The sequence below is a fragment of the Pteropus medius genome, unplaced genomic scaffold (assembly GCF_902729225.1).
Source record: "Pteropus medius unplaced genomic scaffold, Ma_sr-lr_union100, whole genome shotgun sequence".
Lineage (NCBI taxonomy): Eukaryota > Metazoa > Chordata > Mammalia > Chiroptera > Pteropodidae > Pteropus > Pteropus medius.
Genome location: NW_024340849.1, coordinates 7,190,006 through 7,215,150, shown reverse-complemented (window position 1 = coordinate 7,215,150; position 25,145 = coordinate 7,190,006). Strand labels below are relative to the sequence as shown.

The 25,145-nt window shown below is 32.7% G+C and overlaps 1 protein-coding gene across 3 annotated transcripts in view; it reads right to left on the bottom strand.

The window, feature by feature from the left end:
* Window positions 1-3,455: 3,455 nt before the first annotated feature.
* Window positions 3,456-25,145, bottom strand: part of CDH19 (cadherin 19) — a 159,212-nt gene continuing 137,522 nt past the window's right edge. For all 3 annotated transcript variants that reach the window (XM_039839943.1, XM_039839950.1, XM_039839959.1), the window contains 5 exons: window positions 22,392-22,513; window positions 15,347-15,468; window positions 9,097-9,214; window positions 7,475-7,726; window positions 3,456-4,966 (listed from right to left, as the gene is read on the bottom strand). In XM_039839943.1, coding sequence (XP_039695877.1) covers window positions 4,479-4,966; window positions 7,475-7,726; window positions 9,097-9,214; window positions 15,347-15,468; window positions 22,392-22,513 — 1,102 coding nt within the window. In that variant the 3' untranslated portion in view covers window positions 3,456-4,478. The remainder of the gene's footprint in view (window positions 4,967-7,474; window positions 7,727-9,096; window positions 9,215-15,346; window positions 15,469-22,391; window positions 22,514-25,145) is intronic.

Below are 25,145 nucleotides of genomic sequence, written 5' to 3'. Positions count from 1 at the left end.
ATGAAAATATTTTATTTTATTCAGTTTTTAATCGCACTCGATCTTTCTGATGCCCACCTTGGCCAAGTTGCAGACATTTTAAACAGCTTCCGGTCATTGCAAAATAGTTTTTTTAAAAGATCCTCTTTCTAGGTACCAGAAGACTTAAATCCAAGGTGAGGTTCTATCCCTCACCCTCTCCCACTTTCTCTTTCGACCTTCCGGCGTCTTGGCAAGGGTGGAGAGAGGAAAGATAAGTGGCATAAACGTGGCTGGTGCTATCACAGTTTTGCAGCCAAGGTTCTGTGTGATGACAAGCGTCTGACTATCCAGCTGCTGGCACTCTATCCTGGGCCCGTGCATGGGGGATCGGGAGACATTTTAAGCGCTTGAGGTTCCCATTGTTCCTTAGCCTGTGTGACATTAGATGACTGACTGATTTAGGCTGCCTCTTACCTCCTACCTTCTGTGTGAAATTTCTACAGCTGTAATCACTTAACCTCTGGACAACTCATGCAGTTTGCCTGTCAAGGGCTAGGAAGTGCATTTTGCTCGGCTGCCATCCTCTCTTTCCCTCCCATTTCAGACCAGTCAGCCTCCCATCCTCAGATCCAGGGACAAAGGCGGCAACAGATTCTAACAGGTCCCAAGGACAGACTTTGTGATTCATATGTTAGTCATGTGTGTATTTCAGTTATGTCCATCCTGTCTGTCATCTACTATTTATCTATTGAGAAAAATGGTGATTTCCCTTTTTTTCAATAGATAAATCACCATTTTTCTCAATAGATAAATAGTAGACGACAGACAGGATGGACATAACTGAAACTATAAAAAGCCACATATTGCTTTCCCCCATTGACCTCTCAAATTAGTCCCAGCCTTTAATGCATTTGATGTTTAATGTCCTCTTATATCACATAGAAGAACATGAAGCTTACTTTGCGTGTTCTGAGTGGCCCTCTAAGCTTAACAGTGCATTGGTTAGCACGTGGTACGCTGAAAGCAGCGGAATCCTCACACATGGAACACGTTTTCATGTTCGTCACACTTGCTGGGCACTTACGAAACTTTCTACCTCGATCATCAAAGGACCCGTTCTGACTGACTAGTATAACATCGTTATCTTTTTTTATTCCAGGTATAATATCAATAAGTCCGAACAAGCTAAAAAGCCGAACTTTTTAATTTCTAGAAATATTTTGAAAAATCTTCACCCAAAAGCTACCCAGTGCTAATCTATTCTGAAAACTAAATAACACCAGATTCATAGTCAACAAAAGTCAATATGGCTTCTATATATGATGAAGTATTGATTGAGATTTATTATTACATTCATTTAAGAAATATTTATTGGTCACTTACTGTGTGCTAGAAACAATTTTAGACAAGAACAAATAAACAGACCATTCCTTGCCCACTTAGAGTTTCCATTCTAATAAGGGATTAAGACAATAAAAAGAAAAGTGTATGTACTGTAATAATTCCAGGTGGCTAAGTGATTCGGGGAAAAGCAAGGCAGGGCAAGAGCCACAGGGGGGATGATGACCAGGGACACTCTTCTGAGGAAACCATAGGTGATCACAGACCTAAATGGAATGAGGGAATGAACAACAGAAATCTTTGGAGGAAGATTGTTTGAGGCTTAGAAGATGCCCCTGGAAGGGCTGAGAGGCTACAGACATATGCAGGGACAGGATAATACATGCCTTTACGTGTCAGGTCAGGACACCGAAACATATTTCAAACGTGCCGTGAACCTGTTGGGATCACTCGGTGCAAGAAAAGCACGGGGTCTGCGTGTCCCAGCAGAGTGACAGCGGCCATTCTGATGCCGCCACCTCTTCCTGTGCCCTCGCGTTTGTCAGGCACTGCTCATGCTGCTCGTTTTTACTTACTGCTCAGAACAATCATGTGAAACAGGGAGATGGGGCCTCATTTCCCAGAAAATTACACACTTGGATCCAGAAAGGTTAGGCAGCTTGACAAAATTCACACTGTTATTTAGGTAAAAGTGGGCTAATTCAGACTCAGACCTGTGAGGCTCAAGCAGGTACACTGTGGGAACAGCTATTATCACTAGGGTTTTAGGTACATACCTGTTGTGACCATTAGTTATTAAGACACATGTAGAAGCCTGTTGGTTAACTAATAGCGATGCTTAAGTGCTTCAGGAGTTAATGTGAAGCTGTGCTATTTTCATAAATATCTGCATTGACTGTGCCTTTATTAATTTTACAAAAATCAGATCTTAATGCCATGTCTTTACTGTAAGACACAGCTGTGTTCTTGCAACATCCATGTGACTAAAAAAAGGTTAACATAGTCATCAAAATATTACCAGGTATAATTTCTAGGATATTGCAGCTTCTGTAGTAGATTTATATAGCATTTTAAGATATAGTTTAAAAGGACACTATTCAGATTAGCCGAAATGCAACCTTGTATGCTCTTCTCCCATGTTTCCTATGATGGACAGTTATTGTTAACTAAATCAGTATTTTAACACATCTGCTTAATGCCAATGGACACAAATATTAAACCCCATCGATGGGTATACTGCATCAATGTGCATGTTTATAAGGTGCTCATGCAAACTGCAAAGTTGTTTATGAGGTTTTCATCCATGATAGACCCTTCTGTGTCTCCAGAACACCCTATTTTTTTTTCTAACCTGTTTTCCATGGATTTTTTGACCAAATATTACATTGCATTATTTTTAAATTCAGGGAAGAATCCTTAATGGAATAATTCATAAAAATTTTCCTAACTATACTCTTTCAATTTTTATGTTAATAATATCATAGAAATATAAATGTTCTCTCAACTCACAGATTTTTATTTTACTTGCAAGTTTTAACTCTTTTTAAATTTTCTTTTGTTTAATATTTTTACTCTTCCCTAAAGAAATAATGATATGAGTGCATCAGGATTTATTACAGTTTATGTTCGCTCATCTACTTTTAATATCTTCCCAAATTGTATTTCAAATCTGATTTTCTCAGGCTGTTGTAAATTGATGACATCTGTGTCATCAAAATAATGGTACTGGTGAAAAAACTCTTTCATTACATGGTATGGATGTTTACATTTTAAAGTACAGAGAGAAAATATAGTAGCCATTCAACATCTCTAACTTTAGCTCAAAATTATTCAAATAATTTGATTTAAATATATAAGGCCACTTTAGATCAGCTCACTTTCACATGCTATTAATAAAAAATGAACATATAAATCAATTTTTAGGACACTGCACTTTCATTCTGTTCAAATTATGAATTTGGAATTCCACCTTGATTTGAATAGAATAAGGATCTCTCTTAAAATTTTGACTAAAATTAAAGTGTTTTATCTTATTATCTAATATTACCATAAAGCTTTATGTCCAGCAGCTTAGCACTCTCTCTTCATAATGTACAATAAAAGTAACTACTGCACCTAATTTCATATTCCATAATAAAAAAAGACACTGGAGAATACGTTACATCCTAAGCTCTTAATAAAAAAAAGAAATGCTGAGAATTTCATCATTTTTTATCCTATGCATGGTAAGAGTCAGTGCAGCTGATCATAATATTTAGAATGAATATTAATTCAACTTTGAATCTAGTACACCTTTCAATTATCTCTATCATTTTTAGTAGCAATAAAAATTTACTTTTTTTCGCACTTTCTACCATTTTTATAAAGTTTAATTTAATGATGAATAAATATTGATATATATTTTGCAATTGTATTGTGACATGAATAAGATGTATTTTGGTCACACGTGAAAACAATTTATGAAAAATCCCTAAAGATGTTTTATGCCCCTTTTCAAAACAAGGCTGTAATATCAACAATAATACAAATTTATACTATATCTTTGATTAATTAACCTATGCCAATTATCCGTCTAAATTTGAAATCATTTTTAAAGTACGGTCATGACAAAATTTTAAAACGTCAATTTGAAATGAATCAAATATCCTAGTAGGAAATTTGCTTATTCATGTAAACTAAAAAATGTTTTCAAGTTTTATATAATTACCCAGATTCCCCTAGGTGTTGAAATTTATCTCTATAGTATCAGGAGCTTACCGCACATAAAATCTTTACTCTTAATTGGTAAAGTTTAATAAATGCAGAAATGAAATAATACTAAGATACTCTAGGTTCAGTGCCTTTCTCACATTAAATATTCACAAATGTTGAGAATTCGTATTAAACAGCATGGGAAGAAATGCTGGAAGCCTCCGTCGGTGGCATGCTCACGCTGGCTTGCCCTGGCACCGGAGAGCTGACCGTTCGCTCCTCTTCCCCTGTGTGCACGCAGTGACAACATGTAGGTAGGCCGAAATGACCATGGGGTATTTACTCCAAGGAAATCAGAAAACACTGCGGACTGGTCTTTTTCTTTTTTCTTGTCCCAGAGAACTGAAGCACGCAACTCTTTAACAAGAGACGACCAGTTTGCCTCAAAACACATTAGCATTTTTAAAATTTTCAATAAAAAAGCCCTAATTATTAGGCTGCATAGCAGAACCAAACATGCATGCTAATCTCTTAAAGCGAGGTCCCAGTTCATTAAGGTAATCGTAATTTTCATCCTGATCAGAGAGTGCTGAGCCGATGGAGCTCAGGGATCCAGCCAACGACCCAGTTCCCTCAAAAGCGTAGGTCTGGAGAGAGTCAAAAGGAGGGGCGCAAGGGTCAGTGTTGGCTTCTTCGAGCTTTTCCAGAATGAATTTCCTGAATATGGCGCTGTCGGGGCCCACCTGCAGGGACTGGCGGTACAGGCTCCTCACCTGGGCGGCACGTTTCCGAGACCTGGGCGCCCGCAGGACGGTGCTGCTCCTCAGCGTTCCCATGTCAAAGGCCTCCGTGTCTGCCTCGCCTCCCCCTTCCTCGTCGTATCTGAAGATATTCTCTCCGAAATCTTCACCTTTCTCAGGAAATAGGGTCTGCTTTCTTTGTTGTTTCAGAATCAGGATCAGAAAAATAAACCCTGACAAAGAAGGCATATCAGAATATTAACACATCGATATATAATATGATTAGTGATAGAAGAGAACAGAACGTAATATAAATATCATGTAATACAATATATAATGTATTGCTAAATAGTATATTATTTCTAATAAACTTGACAATTCTTGTTTTTGTTACGAACTCAAAACATAAGCTGGGATTTTATGATTCTAAGACAAAGATATATTTGCTGTTGAAAGCTTACAAAAGGGGCTCGCAGAATGACATAGGGAAACATGTAACAATCATTCTGGTTCGTGATTTAGGGTAGAAAAACAAAAATATAGTGAAATATTTTTGATGATCAATTTAAGACTTAAAATTTTATTTTTTCCTTATATATTGGAAATAGAACAAAGCAGAATAAGGGAACGTTTTCCAATCTATATGCATTCGTCAATTTAGTAATTAATGATACAAGTTAATAGAAGTTAAGCATAATGGACCAGTCCGATAGTCCCCATTGAGGAAAATTCTGTGTCATAATTATTTCCAAAGTTAATATTTATAAACTACACAGTGTGTGCCAGGCATTTTTCTAAAAGCTTCACATGTATTCATTGATTTAATTGTTATGATATCCATATATTATTATTATTCCTTATTAAAAATGGGAAAACTGAAGTACAGAGGTGTTAAATCACATGCCCAGAGCCACACAGCGAGGAAACAGAAAGCTGCCATTCAAAACTTAGACAGTTGGTCCAGAATCTGCACTCCGTGACAATACGTTACTTTCTGAAATTCTAAGCTTTTAAGTTTTTAAATCACAGCATTGGTATTTCCACACTCAATGTTAACATCAAATAGAAGCAGGTAATGTTAACATCAAGTAGAAGCTGGACAATTGCACAACACTTTATTTTTACTTTAAAGTGTGCTTGTGTGTGTGTCAAGGATAGTTAACTCTTACTCAACCTTGGATCTTAAGTGGCTGTTCAGAATTTCATATATAGGACTCAAACCAAACTTGGACAATATCATTAGTATTATCACAAAGATAAACATATTAGGCAATATTTTATATAAAACTTACATTTAAAATACCGAAAAGTGCTCTGGAATTAAATAAAGTCATCATGTTTAAATTCAGGTACTGTACTTTAAAAGTCATCTGAGATATATGGTTGAAACGGAAAGGGATCTAATAAATAATTTCTAAATCTATGAGCTGGAGAGAACATACATGAAATTTTCAAAGGAAACTACTGACTATTGGCTGACCTCACTCCCCCGCCCCAAATGTAATGGGGCTGCTTGTTATCTACTTGCAGGTTTTGAGGGCTTGGTTTAGGTCTAAACCCGTGAGTAACTAAGTACTTGCCATCCCCTCAACCCTACACTGTTTTAATTGCTTCTTGATCCTGGTATCTAGCTATGTATCTCTAAATTCAGTTTTATCATCAAAGATATTAAAAATCACTTCAAAAACTGAAGCTTGGTATAAAAGAATGGTCACGTTGGGTGGTAACAGAGGAATGCGTGGGTTTTGAAGCTTTGGGAAAGACGAGGAGAGTGAAGGTGAAGGCAAACGAAGTCTTGAAACAAACTGTACGCCAGTCGGAGCAGTGAGTTGGGATCCCAGAAACAACGGCTGATAGAATCGCTCTCAACACTGAATAAAGTCGTGTCAGTTTTAATATAAAGCTATGAGGTGAGCGAGAGAAGGGTTTAGATTATAGATACTGGTAGGTTAAAGGAAAGAAAAAGGTTATGCTAGGTGAATCATCTGTCATCTCATAAACCCAACTAACTACATGAAACACTTGGGGTTCATTCACCTCATCTGTAAAATGAGTATACCTTATCTTCTTGTGAAAATGATAACAACGGGAATAAACAAAAAATACTGGAGTTAATTGACTGAGATTTCTTTTGTGTTTAGAACTCTGATGAAGTAAAACCCTCTTTGACATTCCTCCATGCTAATATTTACTCTTTTTAATGCTCCAAAGGCCCTAGTGAGTTGCAGAGTAAGGTTGAACAGCGATGTGTTATAAAACCTCAGCACATCATTTACTAGCTGCATGGCCCTTTGTAAAGCACATAACTCTGAGTTTCACAGGTGATAATAGTTACTATTTCATAAGGTTATTGTGAGGATCATATTGCATAACAGAGAAAGGCACTTAAGGCACTCTCCTGGAGTGTAATAAGCACTCAACATAAGCGTGCCATTATTATTACTAATTTTTATATAACTCTATATGTTCCAATAAATATGAGTAAAAACATTCCTAAACATATGTACACACACACTCATATAATCATAACATTCAAGGATCCTTGATTTTCAGCTTGAAATGCGTAAATGCACATTCACTATTTTTTTTAATATGCTTGATTTAAGAATTGTAATGCATTCGAAAGAGCAATTAAACACACACACACACACACACACACACACAGCCAGCCACCTTATACTGCTATAATGGAATTCACTGTTTTCTATAAATAAAGATATGTTCAGTTTAGCATTACTTACCAAATATTATCACAATACACATCAGAACAGCGATTATGACCTTTGTCTTGAGTCCCATGGAAAGCATGAACTCCTTATTACTGCAGGTCTGTGCACTGCCATGGTCATCACAGTCACAGACGTGGATGGTAAGAGTGTTTGTACTTGTAAGCGACGGGATCCCATTGTCAGCAATTAAGATGGATATGTAGAGGACAGGCTCTTCTTGAAGGCTAAAACCATTTCTATTAGTCAAAATTACAGCTGTGTTATCTAAAACAAAAATCCATGTGCATCATTTTTTTCAACAATATGAAATAAATTCATACCAGGCATTTGTACTAGAGGCAATAGTATAGAGATATCTATAGAACTTTTTTCAGTATAATTTCTTGTGCCTCAGATCTGCATTTTCTTTTTCTTTTTTCTTTCTGTTTTGTATTTCCATTCCCCAAAATACTTTCTGTAGAAATCAGACAAACTTGAGAAGAAACTAACTATAAAATGCAAACAAATGGAAGTCTTTTGAAATGTATGCCTACTTATGACTTTTTCCAAATCATTTTTTAAAAACAAATTCTCCACCTTGTTCTTAAAGTCTATAAAACTCTTTTGATTTAAGTTACTAGACAGATTCAAGAGAGGTGAGAGTTTTTATATTTTTTAACATATAGTCTAATTAGGACCATAAACGTTAAACCAAATCAATTATTTTCTTTGCTTTAATATGTTTATTTTGCCTCAGTACCTTATTTTATATGAATGTGAATAAAACTAATCTGCATCTTATTTCTTATATTGATATTTGAGTTTTTATCATGAGTTTCTCTGGTTTCCCTTCACTGGGGAATTTGACAGGGAGAAAGGGGACATGACATGTCTGTACGTCTTCTCCCAACAAAGAATCTCCTTCTGAACAAAGCTTCGACTTGGTTGTCAGGAAGGACAGCTGCAGGTCTTAGGTTACAGATGCTTGAGTAATGAACCTAATGGTGATTCATAGCTTTGGAACATAAAGAAAATTAAAACTGAAATCCACATGATGATAAAAATAATTTACTGAAGGAAAAGAAAAAGAACAGAGTGGCTTTCTATAAAGCTAATTCACTTCTATGTGGAAGGAAAAGAAATTCTGTCTCTCCAGAAGAAATCTTTTGGAACATTTTGTCCTTAGGTTGATATAATCATTCATTTTGAAGGGAAAAAAAGAATAATATTAAAGCAATTTCATATATTTATACCCATAATTAATGACTCCACATATCTTGGAATCAATCAAGGTTACGTGACTACAACTTAAGCATATATCATTTTCTTCCCCATAGATTGAAGTCTGAGTTACATGACATAAAAGGAACCGTTATTATCAGAACTGCAATTATATCTGCAGGGTCACCGAGACTTCACAAGGACTTATAGCCATTGATTACTTGAAAAAGTGCTTCTAACTTTAACAAATCCTATACACAATGGGGCTGGTCTTTTCAGTTCTTGACTTTGGTTTTTGTTTCCCATTTTCATTCCCACTTCTTGCTCTATACCTCAACATTATTATGTTGCAGGAACAGCATAAAAAGCAATAATATAAGTTCCCTTAAATCAACCATGATACTAGGATAATGGATCAAAGTAAATGGAGTTACCTCGATTGTCTATGATTGTAAAACTAGAATTCTTCGAGTCTTCCACAGATAAATTGAAGTAAAAATGGTGATCTTCTATGGAGTCATCTCTGTCCACTGCACTGATGGTCTGAATTATCTAGGAAAAAAAATACAGAAAAAGGTTTTTGTTTTAAGAAAATGATCACTGCTCTTATTATTATATTCTTCTTATTATTTTTTATAATTAAAATTGCTTTACCAAAACCTTTATGGACATTGCAGAGGATAACTATTAAAACTGATGGAAATATTAACATATTTTCTCAGGTTAGAAATATCTTTACTTGCCCCTTTCAAAAGAATGTTTTAATATTACATAATAATGTTTTGTGAGTGGACCAGATGGTTTCCATAAGCTAAGTTTGTTAGAAGTTCTCATAGCACTGCTGCTGTATATCAAGACTCCCTCCCATCCTTCCTAACTAAATGTCTCTCTTCTTTCTTTCCTTCTCCCTTCCTTAACTGAATACCAGACATAATGGTTTACTGAAATTGTATATTTCCTGCTTATATGGAGAGAATAACTGTAGAAAAGTTATTGTCTTACTGAAGTATTTGCTTAAGTAGTGAGTTTTTAAATGTAAGGAAATAATACATTGAAAGCTTTGGGGCAATGTACGTAATTTCCTTTGGGCCATAAAGATTATAGGAAAAATATTCCACATCGAATAAGTTCCTTCCTCTATCTCGAATCATAAAAAAGTAAAGTAATTCAGTTATAAACAAATTAGTTCTCAATTAATTCTCTTCTTTAAAGATAGGAATGTGTCAGTCAAATAGTTCATTATCATCAAAAAAGAGATACGCTGTCAAGACCTCATAGCGAGATGGTGATTAATTCTGGAAATTAAAGTAAATTGATTATACAAGTTATTGTTGTGAATTTTCTAGAATTAAAGAGCTTTTAACAATGTGTCAAACAAAAACTATCCTCAGTTGCAAGATGACATACCTAAAATTTATGTTACACTTCAAAGAATAGCTATCTCTCTCTGTGCATAAAGAGCCCATGAAACTCATGCAGTTTACATATTATTTCTCTAAATAAATTTATCTTTATCTTTATAACATATTCCTAATTAAATTATAGTCATATAGCATTAATTAAATAAACTAATGAGAAAAATATTTTTTCATTCAATCCATGCCAACAATAATAAGTGAGTACTGTCCCAGCACAATGATTTTCTTCTCATTACCACAAAATTTTGTAGCCAGGGTGAGGGCGGGGCTTGCAAGTTTGATACTCTGAGTCCCAGCTTCACCATTTATAGTTTTCTAGGCTTAAAAAGTGGAGATACTAATACTCAACTTTTAGGATTGTGTTCATTGTCAAAGGGCTTGTCGACACTCACTCCATGTCTGCTATGTGTTCTCTTCATGAAAATATTGTAATGATCAGTTGTCAAGGGATGATGTCCTGACTATTGTTAGTAATCTCATTAAAGGTATAATTGTTCTATTAAAATTAAAAGCAAATTGCAACAATTCATCTTTATCTTGTTGATGTACGCAGTCTTGATCTTTTAAACAAGGGATAGTTTTATCTTATCACCTGACTTTCTGTTTTAAACACATGCATCTGCCTAAATGTTGAAAACGTCTCTCTTTCATGAATGAAGGCTTAAGAGTGTGACTTTGTATATATTTTTAAATATGTTTAATTAACCAAACGATTCTATACGTGTACATAGGTAAATTGAAAGAGTTTCAACACTGTCCCCTTTTCGATGAGCCTACTGTCACTTATATTTGTTTTGTAAATTGGGTTTCCATATGGTTTATTGGGTTCCACCACTTTACAAAACTAGGAAGTTAGTGATGTAGTAGAATCAGTTAATTATTTTACTGAAGTATGAAGGGAAGAAATATAGTCATTTCTTTCTATCAATTTCTTTGCACAATGGCTTTTTTCCTAAAAAAAATAAAGAGGCCCAGGGCCAGCTTACTAAAATGCCCTTCCCAGATTAATCATCCTGATTAAAAAATATAAGTCTATATTCATTTCTTCACAAACTATAGTTATGGCCTTTATTAAATGCACATTTTTTTTTTTTTGATAGCTTGTCAATGAAGCAGATTGTCACACACTGATTTGGAGCAAACAACATATTTGAATTTGTTTCCCAACCTATATACCAGATATCAATGAAATAATTTTTAATAAGGTTCTAAACTATAAATTGAATAATAAACTAGAAATCGATATACAGGTATTGAGTATTAATTGACTTAAAGTATCAATTGCTTGAAATGTGCTTAATAAACAATTTCCTTCAATACAAAAATGTTAAAGAGAAAGTGGGAGTTGTAGTAAACAAATATATGAAAGGATTTTTGTAAAATCTCACCTAAATTGCTTGCTTATCTAGTTATTCTAGGTATTTGCACCTTGCATCAAGATGTAGATGCAAATTCTCTCTCTCACTGTCAAGAAATCATTGTCCACAAATATGAACAAGACCATCACTGTTTATACCACTGCACTGAGACTTGTTTTGACAAAATAAATTTATAAGATTCAGAACTTTGTTGAATAGCTGTCCAAAATGGCAAAGTACTAGTTAATAAAATAGCATTAGACCTAACCACCACCACAACCACAAATCTAACCTATAGTCTGTTTTCTTTCTTTGATTAGCATATTATTAGGAGAAAAATGTTGAGATGCTCATAATATTCTACTATTTTGATCCTGGAATAAAGGCAGAGATACTCTATGTTTCCTAAAAAAAAAACTTTTGATAAAATTATATTACATTTATTTAAATGCCATAGATATTGTAATGTTTTTTCATTAACTGTACAAATCTACCCATATGCAGTTAAAAATTATACATTCTTAGATTTTTATCTCAATATATATATCCTGATTTTCTTTTGTTAAATTAATTTAAAAAATATGGTTAATAGAAATTCATATGTCGTCATATAAATAAAAAGATCAAATTATAAAAATATCTGATTAATATCCCAAATGTATCAATTTAACAAATATCTTATTGGCACTTAGAATATGCTAAGTCATCTCAGGCCCCAGGTGTCCAATGATGCCCGGGGCCAACAGCGTCTCTGTCATCACTCTGTCATTACATTCTAGTGGGGTAGAGGGACAAGCAGAATTGCGAACTTAAAGAGTGTTGAGAAGGTATATCATACCTAAAGTACAGAACAAAAGCATGTCATAAAACACCTAACGTACATAACAACCGAAATAAACTTTGGGGGTCAGAGAACTTGGCATTTAAACTGAAATGAGAAGATGATACCACAGAGGTGAACGGTGACTAACTACATCACCGGTGTTCCAGGCGTATCACAGAGTTCAGACTGCATACTGAGGGCCACTCACAAGTGCTAAATTGGAAAAGACATCAGCATTTTATTTTTATTTAGGATTTATTTAGGATTGCGATGATCCCAAATCAGTGGAAAAGATCCAGATTTGAGAATGCTCATTCTGGAAACACTCAGTGTGGATCCGCAAATAGACAACCTACTTAGCAAGTTGTTTCCGTGATCCAGGGAGCAACTGGTTAGCAATCAACACTCCCTGATGTAATATACAAAAAGACAACAACACTCACAGTTACAGGCTCTTAATTATTTTAAATGAAAATTAAATTTATATGAAAATTGCCAAAGTGTTTACATAAACTGAAGATGGTACGGCGTGCTTCCACAGGGAGATACAGCTTTGTGGGTCCCAAAGTTTCCTAAGTGTTCGCTGATATAATCGAAGTAAGGTCTTTTTTACCATTTCCAAGAGGGCACACATGTTCTTCTGACCACTGCCTCTCCACTAAAATCTGAATGTCATAGAAACTGTCTACGGGCCCACCGACTTACCTAGAAAAAGACCACTGATCAACAACAACAGGACACCCCTTCACGTCAGCTGTGAGACTGGATAAGGCAAAGTCTGATTTTATAGAAACATCCCTTAGCAGGGCTAAGCTTCACTCCAGAAGAGATGTTAGGTTCCTGCTGTCTTGGAAAGAGTTAGGATAGAGTAAGATGGACAGATCACATAGATAGTTAGGAGCTAGAATCAACAGAGCTTAATAACTGGTTAGATATGGAGAATATAAGACTAGAGTGAATCAGGCTGATGCCCACATGTCTTTCTTGCACCACTTGGTGAGTTACAGTAATTTTGCTGAGGATACTGAAAAAAAAAAAAAAAGGAAGGCTTAGCAGCAAATTTGGTGTAACCATGGGACATATGAGTAAAAATCGTCTCTAGTTAGTTGGACATGTAATGTAAAATAAGGGAATGAACTGGCATAAAGACCTATGAACTTTGAGACATAGAGGAGGATGAAAGCAGAAAGAGTGAGTTTCAAAAAAATAACAGGGACAGGACACAAGAGGGAAAGGAAGGTGAGAAGCCAACCAGATTACAATGTGGGCTCAAGAGACATTTTGGCAAGAGAATATTTTTACATGGAAACAATACAAATGTCTTTACATTAGACCAAATATTGGTATGAAAGAATCTAAAAATCACCAATATTACACTTCAATTCTGGAAAAAGGTATTTGGCATCAGTCAAGAAAATAGAAATTATTAAGTTGAAAAATGATACATATTTCTACCAAACAGGAAAGGCAAATAGCTGTAATGTCAGCTCATTTATTATATCCATATTTTGCAAACCACTGAAAACTTCTCTCCCTCTTTTCTTCCCGCCCTGTCATTTATCCATTAAGAACAAAAACTGAAACCTCTGTTTACCCGCATAAGTCATTAAGAACATGTCTGGTTTCCTCCAGAATAAAATGCAACTATTCTGGCATTTTGATTTTCTATAACGAAGGTATTGTCTAACCAAAGCAAATACATTCTTAACTTGTTATTTTGTCCAGCTATTTGAGCCTGTGGGAAATTAGACAACAATAATCTCTATGGCATGAGAAAATATATAAAATATTTCCTTAATGATTTTTAATTTATTACATGTGAAAAATCATAATATTTTGAAACATGGAAAAATGATTCCATCTGTTTCTTTTTTACGTTTTTAGAAACTTTAATCGTGGTAATAGCACTTAACAGATCTATGCTCTTAAATTTTTAAGTGTAAGATTCGGCATTGTTATGTGTGAGCACAATGCTACAACAGGTCTCTATACTTGTCTTACTTGATAGAAATGTTATTCCTGTCGAATTAGCAACTTCATTTTTATTATGTTTTAAATGTGGCTTCAAGGAAATTTTAGATTTTATCAATTTATTTGGCAGCGCTGTACTAGATAGTTTATCTTCTTAAGTAAATTTCCTTCTTTTCAGGAACTTTATTTCATATGTATTTTATATATCGTTGTACTGACCTAAGCTTCAGAACACCATGAAATGATAGTGTAAAAGAATTTCTTTCTCATTATTGTTTTAAAGTTAAGATACCACATCTTTCAGCATCGAGAATTTGACAATAGATTTAGGTACTACTTATACCATTTATTTATTGTCTGTTTCAACTTGTTTTATATGTAACTCAGAATTTAAGTTTAAATTTGTCAAAGGGCTTTAATTTTGTCAAAGTTCATGCATATCTATACATTATTTGTATATCGATGTGTCGAAAATAGTAATGGCTTTTAAAATACTTTAAAATGTTTTCTAAACTCCTAAACATACTTTTTGGGGTTACCAACTTTTAATACTTTTAGAAATTGCTTTTAATTACAATTTACATATGATGTTTATAGTCATATGCTGAACAGTTTTTTTCTGTTTGAGTTTATGTGTGCAGGTGTTTAATTTTGGCATTTTTTTTCTAGGAGTCATTTGAAAAAGAATAATGCCACTTTTGCTCTACAATTCTTATCTAAGGATTTAGTAAAGAAAAATACTAATAAATAAGCAAATAAGTAGACTTGGCCTGTTAAAAGTAATCTTGTTATAGTAACAGTATAGTTATAAGTAGTGTCATGCATACAAGTCATTCACAAGGGCCAATTCCCTTGTGAAGAGATTCTGAATGAACTGTAAGGTGTCTGTGTACACTTGACACCGCACAGAAACAACCCTGCCAATGTGTATAGACATGTTATTTTTCAAAAGAAATTTAAGTTATATAGAACTCGCAACAAAAAAAGCATGTAATTAATAGAGTTAATAAAATTTAGTTTTATCATTTAAAAAATGGGAGGACTACATAGCAAACGTTATTATAAATAATACATGGCATTGTTTAGATGTCAGCAATATATTCTGAGTTCTTACCTGCCCAGAGCCTGCATTTTCACAAACATAAGTCTCATAATAGTCAGAGAACTCAGGAGCATGGTCATTGATATTGAGAACTTGTACATACACAGGAACTGAAGAAATCTGCTGTGCATTGTCTGCAAATTGAATAAACAGAATAAAAATAAAGAATGTTAGTGCTGTCTTTCGGGGGAGTTCATAAAAACTGCATAGAGGCTATGTGATATATTTTTATTTTACTTGAATAAAAGCTATCTGAGGACAGGATCTCTATATAATTATTTTATTTATCAACAATACATCCTAGGAAAAAAATGTTCTCCACAAATTTGACTCAACCAATATTTATCAACTGCCTTTACCTGGTATAGACTGGATGAGCTGATGAGGAAAAAGGTAAAGTAAGTCATTAGGTACACAACACCTTTCTAAATCTAGGAACTATTGAACGTATTTGCATTAATTCATCTAAATCTGTTGAAGATGTGTATTATTATCCTCCCCAACTTTACTGATAAAAACACTAACAAATGATTTAGTTTAATCAATTGCGGTTAAATGATTTGCCTGAGGTCACAGCTAAAGTAGAAAAGGCAGTTAAGATGCCAGCAGTAAGCACTCTTAATGACAGCATTATTCAGTGTAGTTTTTAAAAACAAAAATGGACTTGGAATAATGATCTAAATACATTTTAAAATAAAATAATTATATTAAACTCTAAGTGAAGTTTATAGATAGATAGTGAGAGACAGAGAGAGAGAAAGAGAGAGAGAGAGAGTGAGTTGGGAGGATTTTCTTAAGTGGACAAAGAAATACAGAAACCATGAAGGAAAGGGAAGAAGACATGGTTAAATACATTTTTTAAATGGCAAAACAATATGTAAAAAGAGCCAAAACAACAACAAAACAACAGTGATCTGGAAAAATGTTTGCATCGCAGGATGAAATATTAACAGTTTTAATTTCAAATCCTGAAAATTGATATGAAAAACACAATTCAATGGAAATATTCATAAACTAGAAATTCACAGATGAGAAAATTCAAATAATTCATACCAGGTCGTCTTAACCTCACCACGACTGCTATTTTGGATGAGATAAGTCCTTGTTTCGGGGGGTCGTCTGCGCATTGTAGGGTGTGTAGGCCACTACTAACTAAATACCAGAAGCAATCATCACTCTGGCTGTGAGAATTTGTCTCAGCTGTGGGCTGATGTCCTAGGAGGCAAAACCGCCCACAGCTGAGACAAACTGCTGTATCATAATATTCACAAAGGCTGTATGTAGCTCACTGGAAATGAGAATGATGATTTAGTCCATGTGATCTGTGTAACATAAAAAACAGAGCGGAGTGCTAAAAAAGAATGGGGACGTAAATCTTTCCTAGAACCTAATCTGGCAATAGATAGTAAAAATTAACTTACACATATCTTTGACCCAGTAATTAGCTTGGGAAATCTATGCTTTGGTCCAAGGCACCAGTATGTAAGAGTATGTGATTCAACTTCTTTATTCCAGAATTATCTGCATCACATCCAAATAACTGGAAATGACCCAAATATGTATCAAAAGAGAACTGGGAAAATAAATTACAACCATACTATGAAATTTTGCATGCTTATTAAAAATAAATGAGTCAGTGTAACAGATGTATTAATATCATGAGCTTTAAAAATAGATTTTAATCTTGGTTCTCAATTTGAGAAAAATGCTTAAAAACTGTTTGTCTCAGTTGGTTTTCCATAAAATGGAAATGATACTGGTAATTACACTATAGAACTGTTATAAAGATTAAATGAATTAATACATATAAAACATTTAGAAGATTACTTAGCATATAAATAAGCAATAAATATTAAATACGATTATTTTATTTACTACTAACAAGAAGTCATATGCATGGTATTTTGTGAAATGCAAATGGCAGCATAATATAGTCCATATTTGTATAACGTTATTTTAAATCTGTCACTTTTTATTTAACAACACTGTGGAAAAGGTATATACAATTAATGATTAGAAAAAGGGGGGTTCATTTGTTTCTCTCAATGTTTCCATTTATAATCTCTGTGCTCTTTTGTTTATGAAACAGCATTATATTTACAGCTGTAATTTTTAAGGGCAAAGACTTTTTTTTAAGTGGTTTAATTCTCTCTTGAAAACAAGGGAACAGACATTTCCTCCTTCCTCTTAGAACATTTGTAAGATTTTTCTCTGTTTCTTTAAAATGTATGCAGACCTTTTAAAAGCTAATTGAACCTCTTGCCAACATTACAGCGTAAGTTTGTCCTTCTCAAGTACTGGATACCAGCTCTGAAAAGTAATCATCAAGGAAGACAGCACTCCTTTCTTCCAGTTATGTGGGAAGGTAGGACAAGTTTAGCAAAGGCCTTGCTTGACCCAAGTTGCAAAAAAACTACCTCTTGTCTTAAAGTTATGAAAAGCTTAGTTTTTATTTGGATAAAGCCAATTAGTGAATGCAGATGATCATTCCAACTACTCAGTGAATTTAAGATGAACTATGGGTGACAGACACATGGTTAAACCCTCCTACTTGAAGGCTAGTAAATGTTTATCTTGAGAAAACTCATGTGATAGGTTGTATCTGTCTGGCTCTATGAAAGGGAGAGATTTCCTTTTGTCTTGGCAATATCTTAGCGGATTTCCCGTAATTCACATCAGATTTTGGTTTAATGTTTTTCAATTATAAAACCGTTTTCTCTCCTTTCCCTGTTGGAGAGAGGTTTTCTGGGTTGAGGTGAAATTTTGTTCGTAACTATTTTTTTCCAGTAAATAACTGTTGCAATTATGATGGAAATTATAATTTTCATTTAATTAAAAATTAAAATTGCCAGCTTTAATAGACAAAAAAAAATCCATGGTCTTTAGGAAATACATAAACCATTAATTATTTTGAAACTCTTCCTTACTGTGTTATATTCAGGATAAAATAGATAAAAACAACATTATCATATGAAAAGATACTCCTAGAGATTTCAAGATGGAATGATTCAAAATTTAAGGCTCATTTTTTAATGGTTAAACATATATCACCATAGAACAACTTTTGTTTAGATAGTAAAGTGGAAAAAGTAATTCAGGTACATGTAAGTTTAAGAAAAATTAGTAAGAAATTCATTTAAAGTTTTTTATCTTTTTCGCTGAAAAATCTGTTTAAAATTAAGTTCAAATTAAACCTTTGACATGACTATATAAAACATACATATGTCTTCACAGCTTTATTTTAGAGTACTTAGTTTTATTCACTTAGCTGGCATGCTGATAAATAGCTTGTTGCTTAATATGGGAAGTTTTCCAAGAAAAAGATTAAGCAAAGTGACTTCATTTGCTGAAAAAGCAAATGTTACAATGGAACATCTCTTTCCTATAATCAGCATAACTGTTATGTTGCAAGCTCCTAGATAATTAACCCTAGTTATTTACCAAGTATTTTTCACAATTTTATTTGATGCTGTTTTCCACTATTCAGGTGGTTTGTTTATATTACTACCGAGACTTAAATAGTCTAACAATTATTTTTGCTATTAATAACACAGTAATGAGGATTTGGCACTTACAAATATTTTCCCCAAAATTATTCTAAAATGAGTTTAATTATGTGCATTGAAAAATTCGACAGAGAGGAAAAATACATGAAAATTGGTTACTCAGTGTTATAAAAGTTCTTTCTCACCAGTTTTCCTTAAAAACTTTTTTTTTAAAAAAATGGATCTTCAAAGATAAATTAAATAAACATTAACTTTGTGAGTTTCTGAGAGTATTTATCTATTGTATTTTAGAATTGTGTTTTGTTTTGCATCCTGTAACTTTTCAGCTATACGATAAAAATAATAATGGGAACGTGAGAGATGATTTGAATGGAGACATATTAAAATAGAGCCAGAGTTCCATTTCAGAGCACCTAGCAGGCATGTCTTGTTTGATTTTTATCTTCTAAACTGGACCAAACCACCGATATTCTAAGAAATCAGTAAGGATGAGAATATCCTATTGTTAAGGACTAATGAAATTAGACTTTGCCTATGCCCAAATTGCTAACCAATGAAGTACAAATCTAGTCTTACCTCATCTAGCACCGATGACCTCTTTAATACAGTTTACCTTATCTCCTTCCTCCCTCTTTCTCATAAAAACCCACAGTCCCTCTACTGCAAGGGGTTAGAGGGGAATGGGGGAGGATTTATGACTGAATCTGTATTCCAGAATTGTAGTTCCTTTGACCTCAAATAAACACTATTAGATCAATTATTGGTGCTTGGGTTTTTAGGTTGACAGGGATAAAAAAATCTCTATTTATCTAAAAGTACATTTTTATTCTAAGAAAACTGATTTTATATCACCAGGAGCATATCACTGTGAATTGTATAATTCCTGTATTTAATAACATTTCTAATTACTTATTTCTGAAATAGTGATTAACTTCTAAGTATTAAATTCTATATAAAATAAATATATTCACATATTTAGTTTGCATTTTGCTGGCATTTACATTTTTTTTACTGACTGTATTTTAAATCTTCTTTTACTTATAAATTGTTTATACAATATTTTATAATTCACAAACTTTTAAATACGTGCACACATGCACATACACACACACACACAAACCCCTTAATACTGTGAAGGCTGTTGATCAGCTGACAAGTAGCACTGTTGAAAGCTAAAGTCTCGTCTGTTTACTTGTGTTGTGCTGGTCACTAAATATTTACATATCATTTTTGAACACAATACACTATGACATAATTACAATATTTACTATATCATATAATTTTTATTGAATATATGTAAATACACATTCATACATTGAATTAGTAATTTTTATGGACAGCAGCTATGTTACAACACAAATATCGAGTTACTTTTTTTGTTTCATTTTGTGACGCTACGATTTATATGCACCATATTTAAAAAAGGCTACAAAATAAATGCTTCGATTTTTTTCTAGAGATCTTCATGACATCCCTCTAATAAAAGTAATCAGGTAATTAATGAGATAAGATATAATTAAATTATCTTGCAAACTTTATATACCATTTAGTCATCATTTTTTTCTATTCATTTGTAATAGATTAGTGTTTGGTGTTTCAGAATACACATAATAAATTTTCAAGATTCATCTTTCTAATAACTTATATTTTAGTATTTCTTACTTAACAAAATTAAGTGATACATTCTTAGAAAAAAATCCCCTGTATAAATAAGATAAGCTTATAAGGAATAATTATATAAATTTATTAAAACGTGCTCTTTTAAATGCCGAAAGCTATTTATAGAGAAATACATTTTTATAAAGATGTCCAGTCTTCCCTTGAACTGCTTTGAATTCTTTTTCTCAAGAGTTTTGCAAACAGTGACATTATAAATAATCTTTTCTCAGAAATACCCAGTAAATAAAAGCTTTGATTTTAGAATAAACGCCTTTATGTTTTGGACACCAAAAGCCTTGACATTTCTTCTATTGCAGCAGACGGTCATCCCCTAGAACATCTGCTTCCCAACCTTTACTAAGTTAAATGGAAAGTTCAAAACCCAGATGCGATCCTCCTGCAGTGTTCCCATAGAGTTATTCAATGCATGACAAACAAAATATCCAAGAGATGCTTCACACTCTTACATATCACCGGCCGACTGCTCAGTAAAGTGAGGAATAAGATATTCAAAATCGATCCAGGAAAATAAAAAAGATTGTTAAAAATCCATGCAAAAATCAATTATGAAAGAATTTATTCTATAATATTTCATATTTACAATTTTAATCCCGTACTGTACTATATTAAATCCATCCCTGACTAAAGAAGAGAATGATTTTATAATATTAAAATATTTATATATTGTTATAGATATAACAATATTTATATATTGTTATATCTATTCCTTTGAACTTGAATTAATATGATTGATTTAATATCTGATTAACTGATTGGTAAATCTGAAGAAACTATCTAAGTGGTAAATTGGAATAATTTTATCTTACAACCTGAAGATGAAATCTTCTGCCTATCTCTGAAAAATAACTGGTTTGGTAACTATTGATTATTGAAGATGTGACTATCAGCATAGGTGACATCACGATTTTAATTTGAAAATATATTCATTTTTGTGATGTACAGATTTCCAATAAATATTTGTTTGAATCTTTCATATTATTTCCCATAATTTCATTGAAAATGATCATTTTTAAAAGCCTAAGTTTTAAAAAGTTGTTTTAAAGTGCCACGTTGTCCCTAATGTCCAGGAGTATTGTTAATATTTTATCCTGAAAGTAGCACAAATACAGGCATGTTCGACTTTGAGAACAGTTCCCTATGAACTGAGTCTAACCTGATCGTGGTTGAACAATACAATATTACTAGTCGATTTTAAATTATTTTAAATTAAATTTTTAAATTGCAACTCAATAGTTTTACTAGTATTGATAGAGTTTTAAAACATGTATAACATTAATTAAAAAATTCCCTAAACTAAAAATTTTGTGCTAAGGAAAAGAGTCCTAGGGAATAATTGTAATTTCTTTCTGCCCATAGCTATTTTTTAAGGGTGGATATGTTTTTTTTTTGAAATGTACATAAGACTTTTTTTTCATTAAACTCATAACTTCAAAAGAAACCCATATACGATATTACCTAGTTTGATAAAAGCTTGCCAAATTTATATTTGTTATAAATTTATATGAAAATGTATCCATAAAAATATTATAAAGACATGTCACTAATTAATAATGTTTTAGAATTTCAGAGAATTTTTTGTTTTATTTTTTTGTGTGTTTTTCCATGATTCATTTCTTGCATTACAATTATATATTGTCATAACGCAAAATTAAAGGTATTTTGTGGCAAATATATTAATAAGCTGTAATAGGAATGAACAGATATTGTTAATTTAAAATACTAAAGTACACATGTATGAATTGACATACAAAATATTATTTAACTCTAATTCCAATAACAGTTTAAGCTAGCTTTTGTCCCTATGTTCAGCGATTATCGAATGGCTTAAAAATTATGGCAGACCAGTGTGTTGTTCTCAAATAGGGACTTACATTTTTCTGTGGCTGTAATACTTAGGTTGTACCAAGCAGTGCTCTCTCGATCCAGAGGGTTGGTTGTGACAATTGTGCCATTGTCATCGATAAGGAACACTTTGCTTCTGGTAATAGAATACCTGTACCAAAAAAAGTATGCCTTAATTTTATTTTTTCTATGTATAACAGAGAGACATAACATCCTTTAGAAGCAATGAGATAAATTGTTAAATGCATAATCCATATAGCGAATTTAATGCTGAACTATTTTCAAAAAAGTCCATTCATATATTTAAAATTCAACTCAGTGGAGACAGAAAAAAACTAAAATGGCCTCAGTTTTAAATTGCTGTATTCTAAATCTAAACACATGTCACTCATTCTTATTCTCAAGAGAGAATTTTAGTAAGTGAATAACATGGTTAAAAAGAAATGGCAAAATGTCATTTGTAAAATGAAGAGAAATGCGTATAGGGAGTTAAAAACTAATGCTTGAAACCCTTTTTTTTTTTCATTTCAAGCAACATAAAACATATTATCAGCCTGGACTGCTCTGAGACTCCTGCACCAAACAGTCATCTACTAAATCTGTGCATTATATTATCATTTCTTGATTACTGACATATGAGAATTTTTGTTTGTTTAAAAGAAACAATTTGATACTATTTAGTAAAGCATATATTGTATATACATGTATTTATTTACATACATGTATGTACATATATAATGTACATATATATACATTACACACACAGACACACACACACACACACACACACCCCTCCCCAAAGTAAGGACAGTAGATCAAATGTTCTATTCGATCATGCATGGAATAAAGCCAGATAATAAAATTCTGTCATGCTACAGCCTGAGAAATGATCTCCAACTCTGCAATGAAAGAAGCCTTTGAAGTACTCAGTATGTCTTCTCAGCTTGCAAATGATTAATAATAAAAATTAAAGAAGAGTAATAACTAGGGTTCCGTGATGCTTCTCATTGCACAAATATTCTGGGAGACTAAGAAGAGACATCAGTGAGGTCTGCCATAATTATGTGGCAAAAGATGAGAATATTTTAAACTTGAATTGACAGGTCTCTAAAAATATCAATAATTTGTAGCTTGAGGTTCCAGGGACAATTAAAATAGAAATTACAGAGAATTAAGCTTTCTATAAGCTTTATAGAAATTCAGTTTTAACTCTAATTACTTTTAAAATTGCTTTATAAGCAATTTACTTACATATCCACAAGTGGTCACATTTCCTACTTGAGAGAATTGTTGACACAATGGAACAGTAGTTTAACAGTTAATATTTTGTATTAAACATCTAGAATATCCAGTTTCTATAATACACTATTCCAAATAAAATCAATCAAAAGTTAGAGATTATTTCCAAATAAAAGTTTTTTTTAAATACGATCTGAGTCATCAGTAACATTTTAAATAATAGTCAATATACAACATTTAAGAAAGAAAAGATGTTTGCAATATATTTTAGAAAGAGCTTGTGCTAAAAAGCTTAAACTGTGACATTTTTATGCTTAGAAGGTTAATCTTCTAATCTTTGGTTCATTTCAAGTTTCCGTTTACGGACTCTTCATTCCCCTAAAAATGTTGAATGGATAAAATGTGACCGTGTAACGTTTTCTCTTAACTAACAACTCTTGCCGTAATGATATAAACAATTGATTCTTCCATGTATGTTCTGCATACGTCTTTATGTCTTGGTCTTAATGCTTGTATTACTACAAAATTATTCCCACTTCACAGGAGAAGAAACTGAGACACATAAAAGCCAAATCTAGATATGTTTAATTTCATTTTCATGGTACATTTCGAAATTTGCTAAATTGAACTATACCACATGAGAAAAAAAAATGACAATCCTAATATATAAAAAGCAATCTTATTTAAAAGACACTTCTAAATGTAAGGATGCCCAGAAAAGGCATAGAAAGATATTCTTTTGATAGGTACTCATGAACTATTTTTAAATGTAATTAATTTTAGAAGAAAGATGAAAATTGTTACTAAAAATGTTTTTGGTAAGTAACAACCAGAAGTGGTACTATAAAACACACAAAGCCTCTGTTAATATTTGCGTGTGGCTCAGTTATTTGTCTCATATATACTAATATTTTTACTCATAGTAAATATACAACTCTAACAATTTTTTTTAAATCGTGCCATTTTTTTATCGATGTTCATAGGCATTGTTGTCAATCATTCATCATTCATTGTCATTTATAAATATACAATTTGATATTCAAACTGTTTGCAACACAGTATAATTTATAACTATATTATCAATGATTATATAATAAACAACTTAATCACTAAAGTATTTAAAAATATTATATATTCTTTAGTATTCTAAGAGGAACAACAAATAGGTTAATAGATATACTACTTTAAAAATCTAAACAATTTATTTATTGGGTTATAATTATGTATATATTAGATATGCACTTACATTTATTACTAAAAAGGAACTATATCTACACATTAGGAGGCAGTGTATTACGATGAAGAATTACAGTGGAAAAGTGAGAGCATCCTTCTGTCTCAAAAATTTAAAGAAGCTCCGGCTTTGTACCTGTAGGCTCTCCCAGAGCACAGCAGAGCCAGTATCTTAATAAATACACGGAGGTTTGTGTAATCCTCTGGACGGAGAAGTGTGGGCAACAGATGATTAAAGGAACATGTAACAGATTTTACTTTTACGTCTAACCAGACTTACAACTTGAATATTTAAAAAAAGAAAATATAGT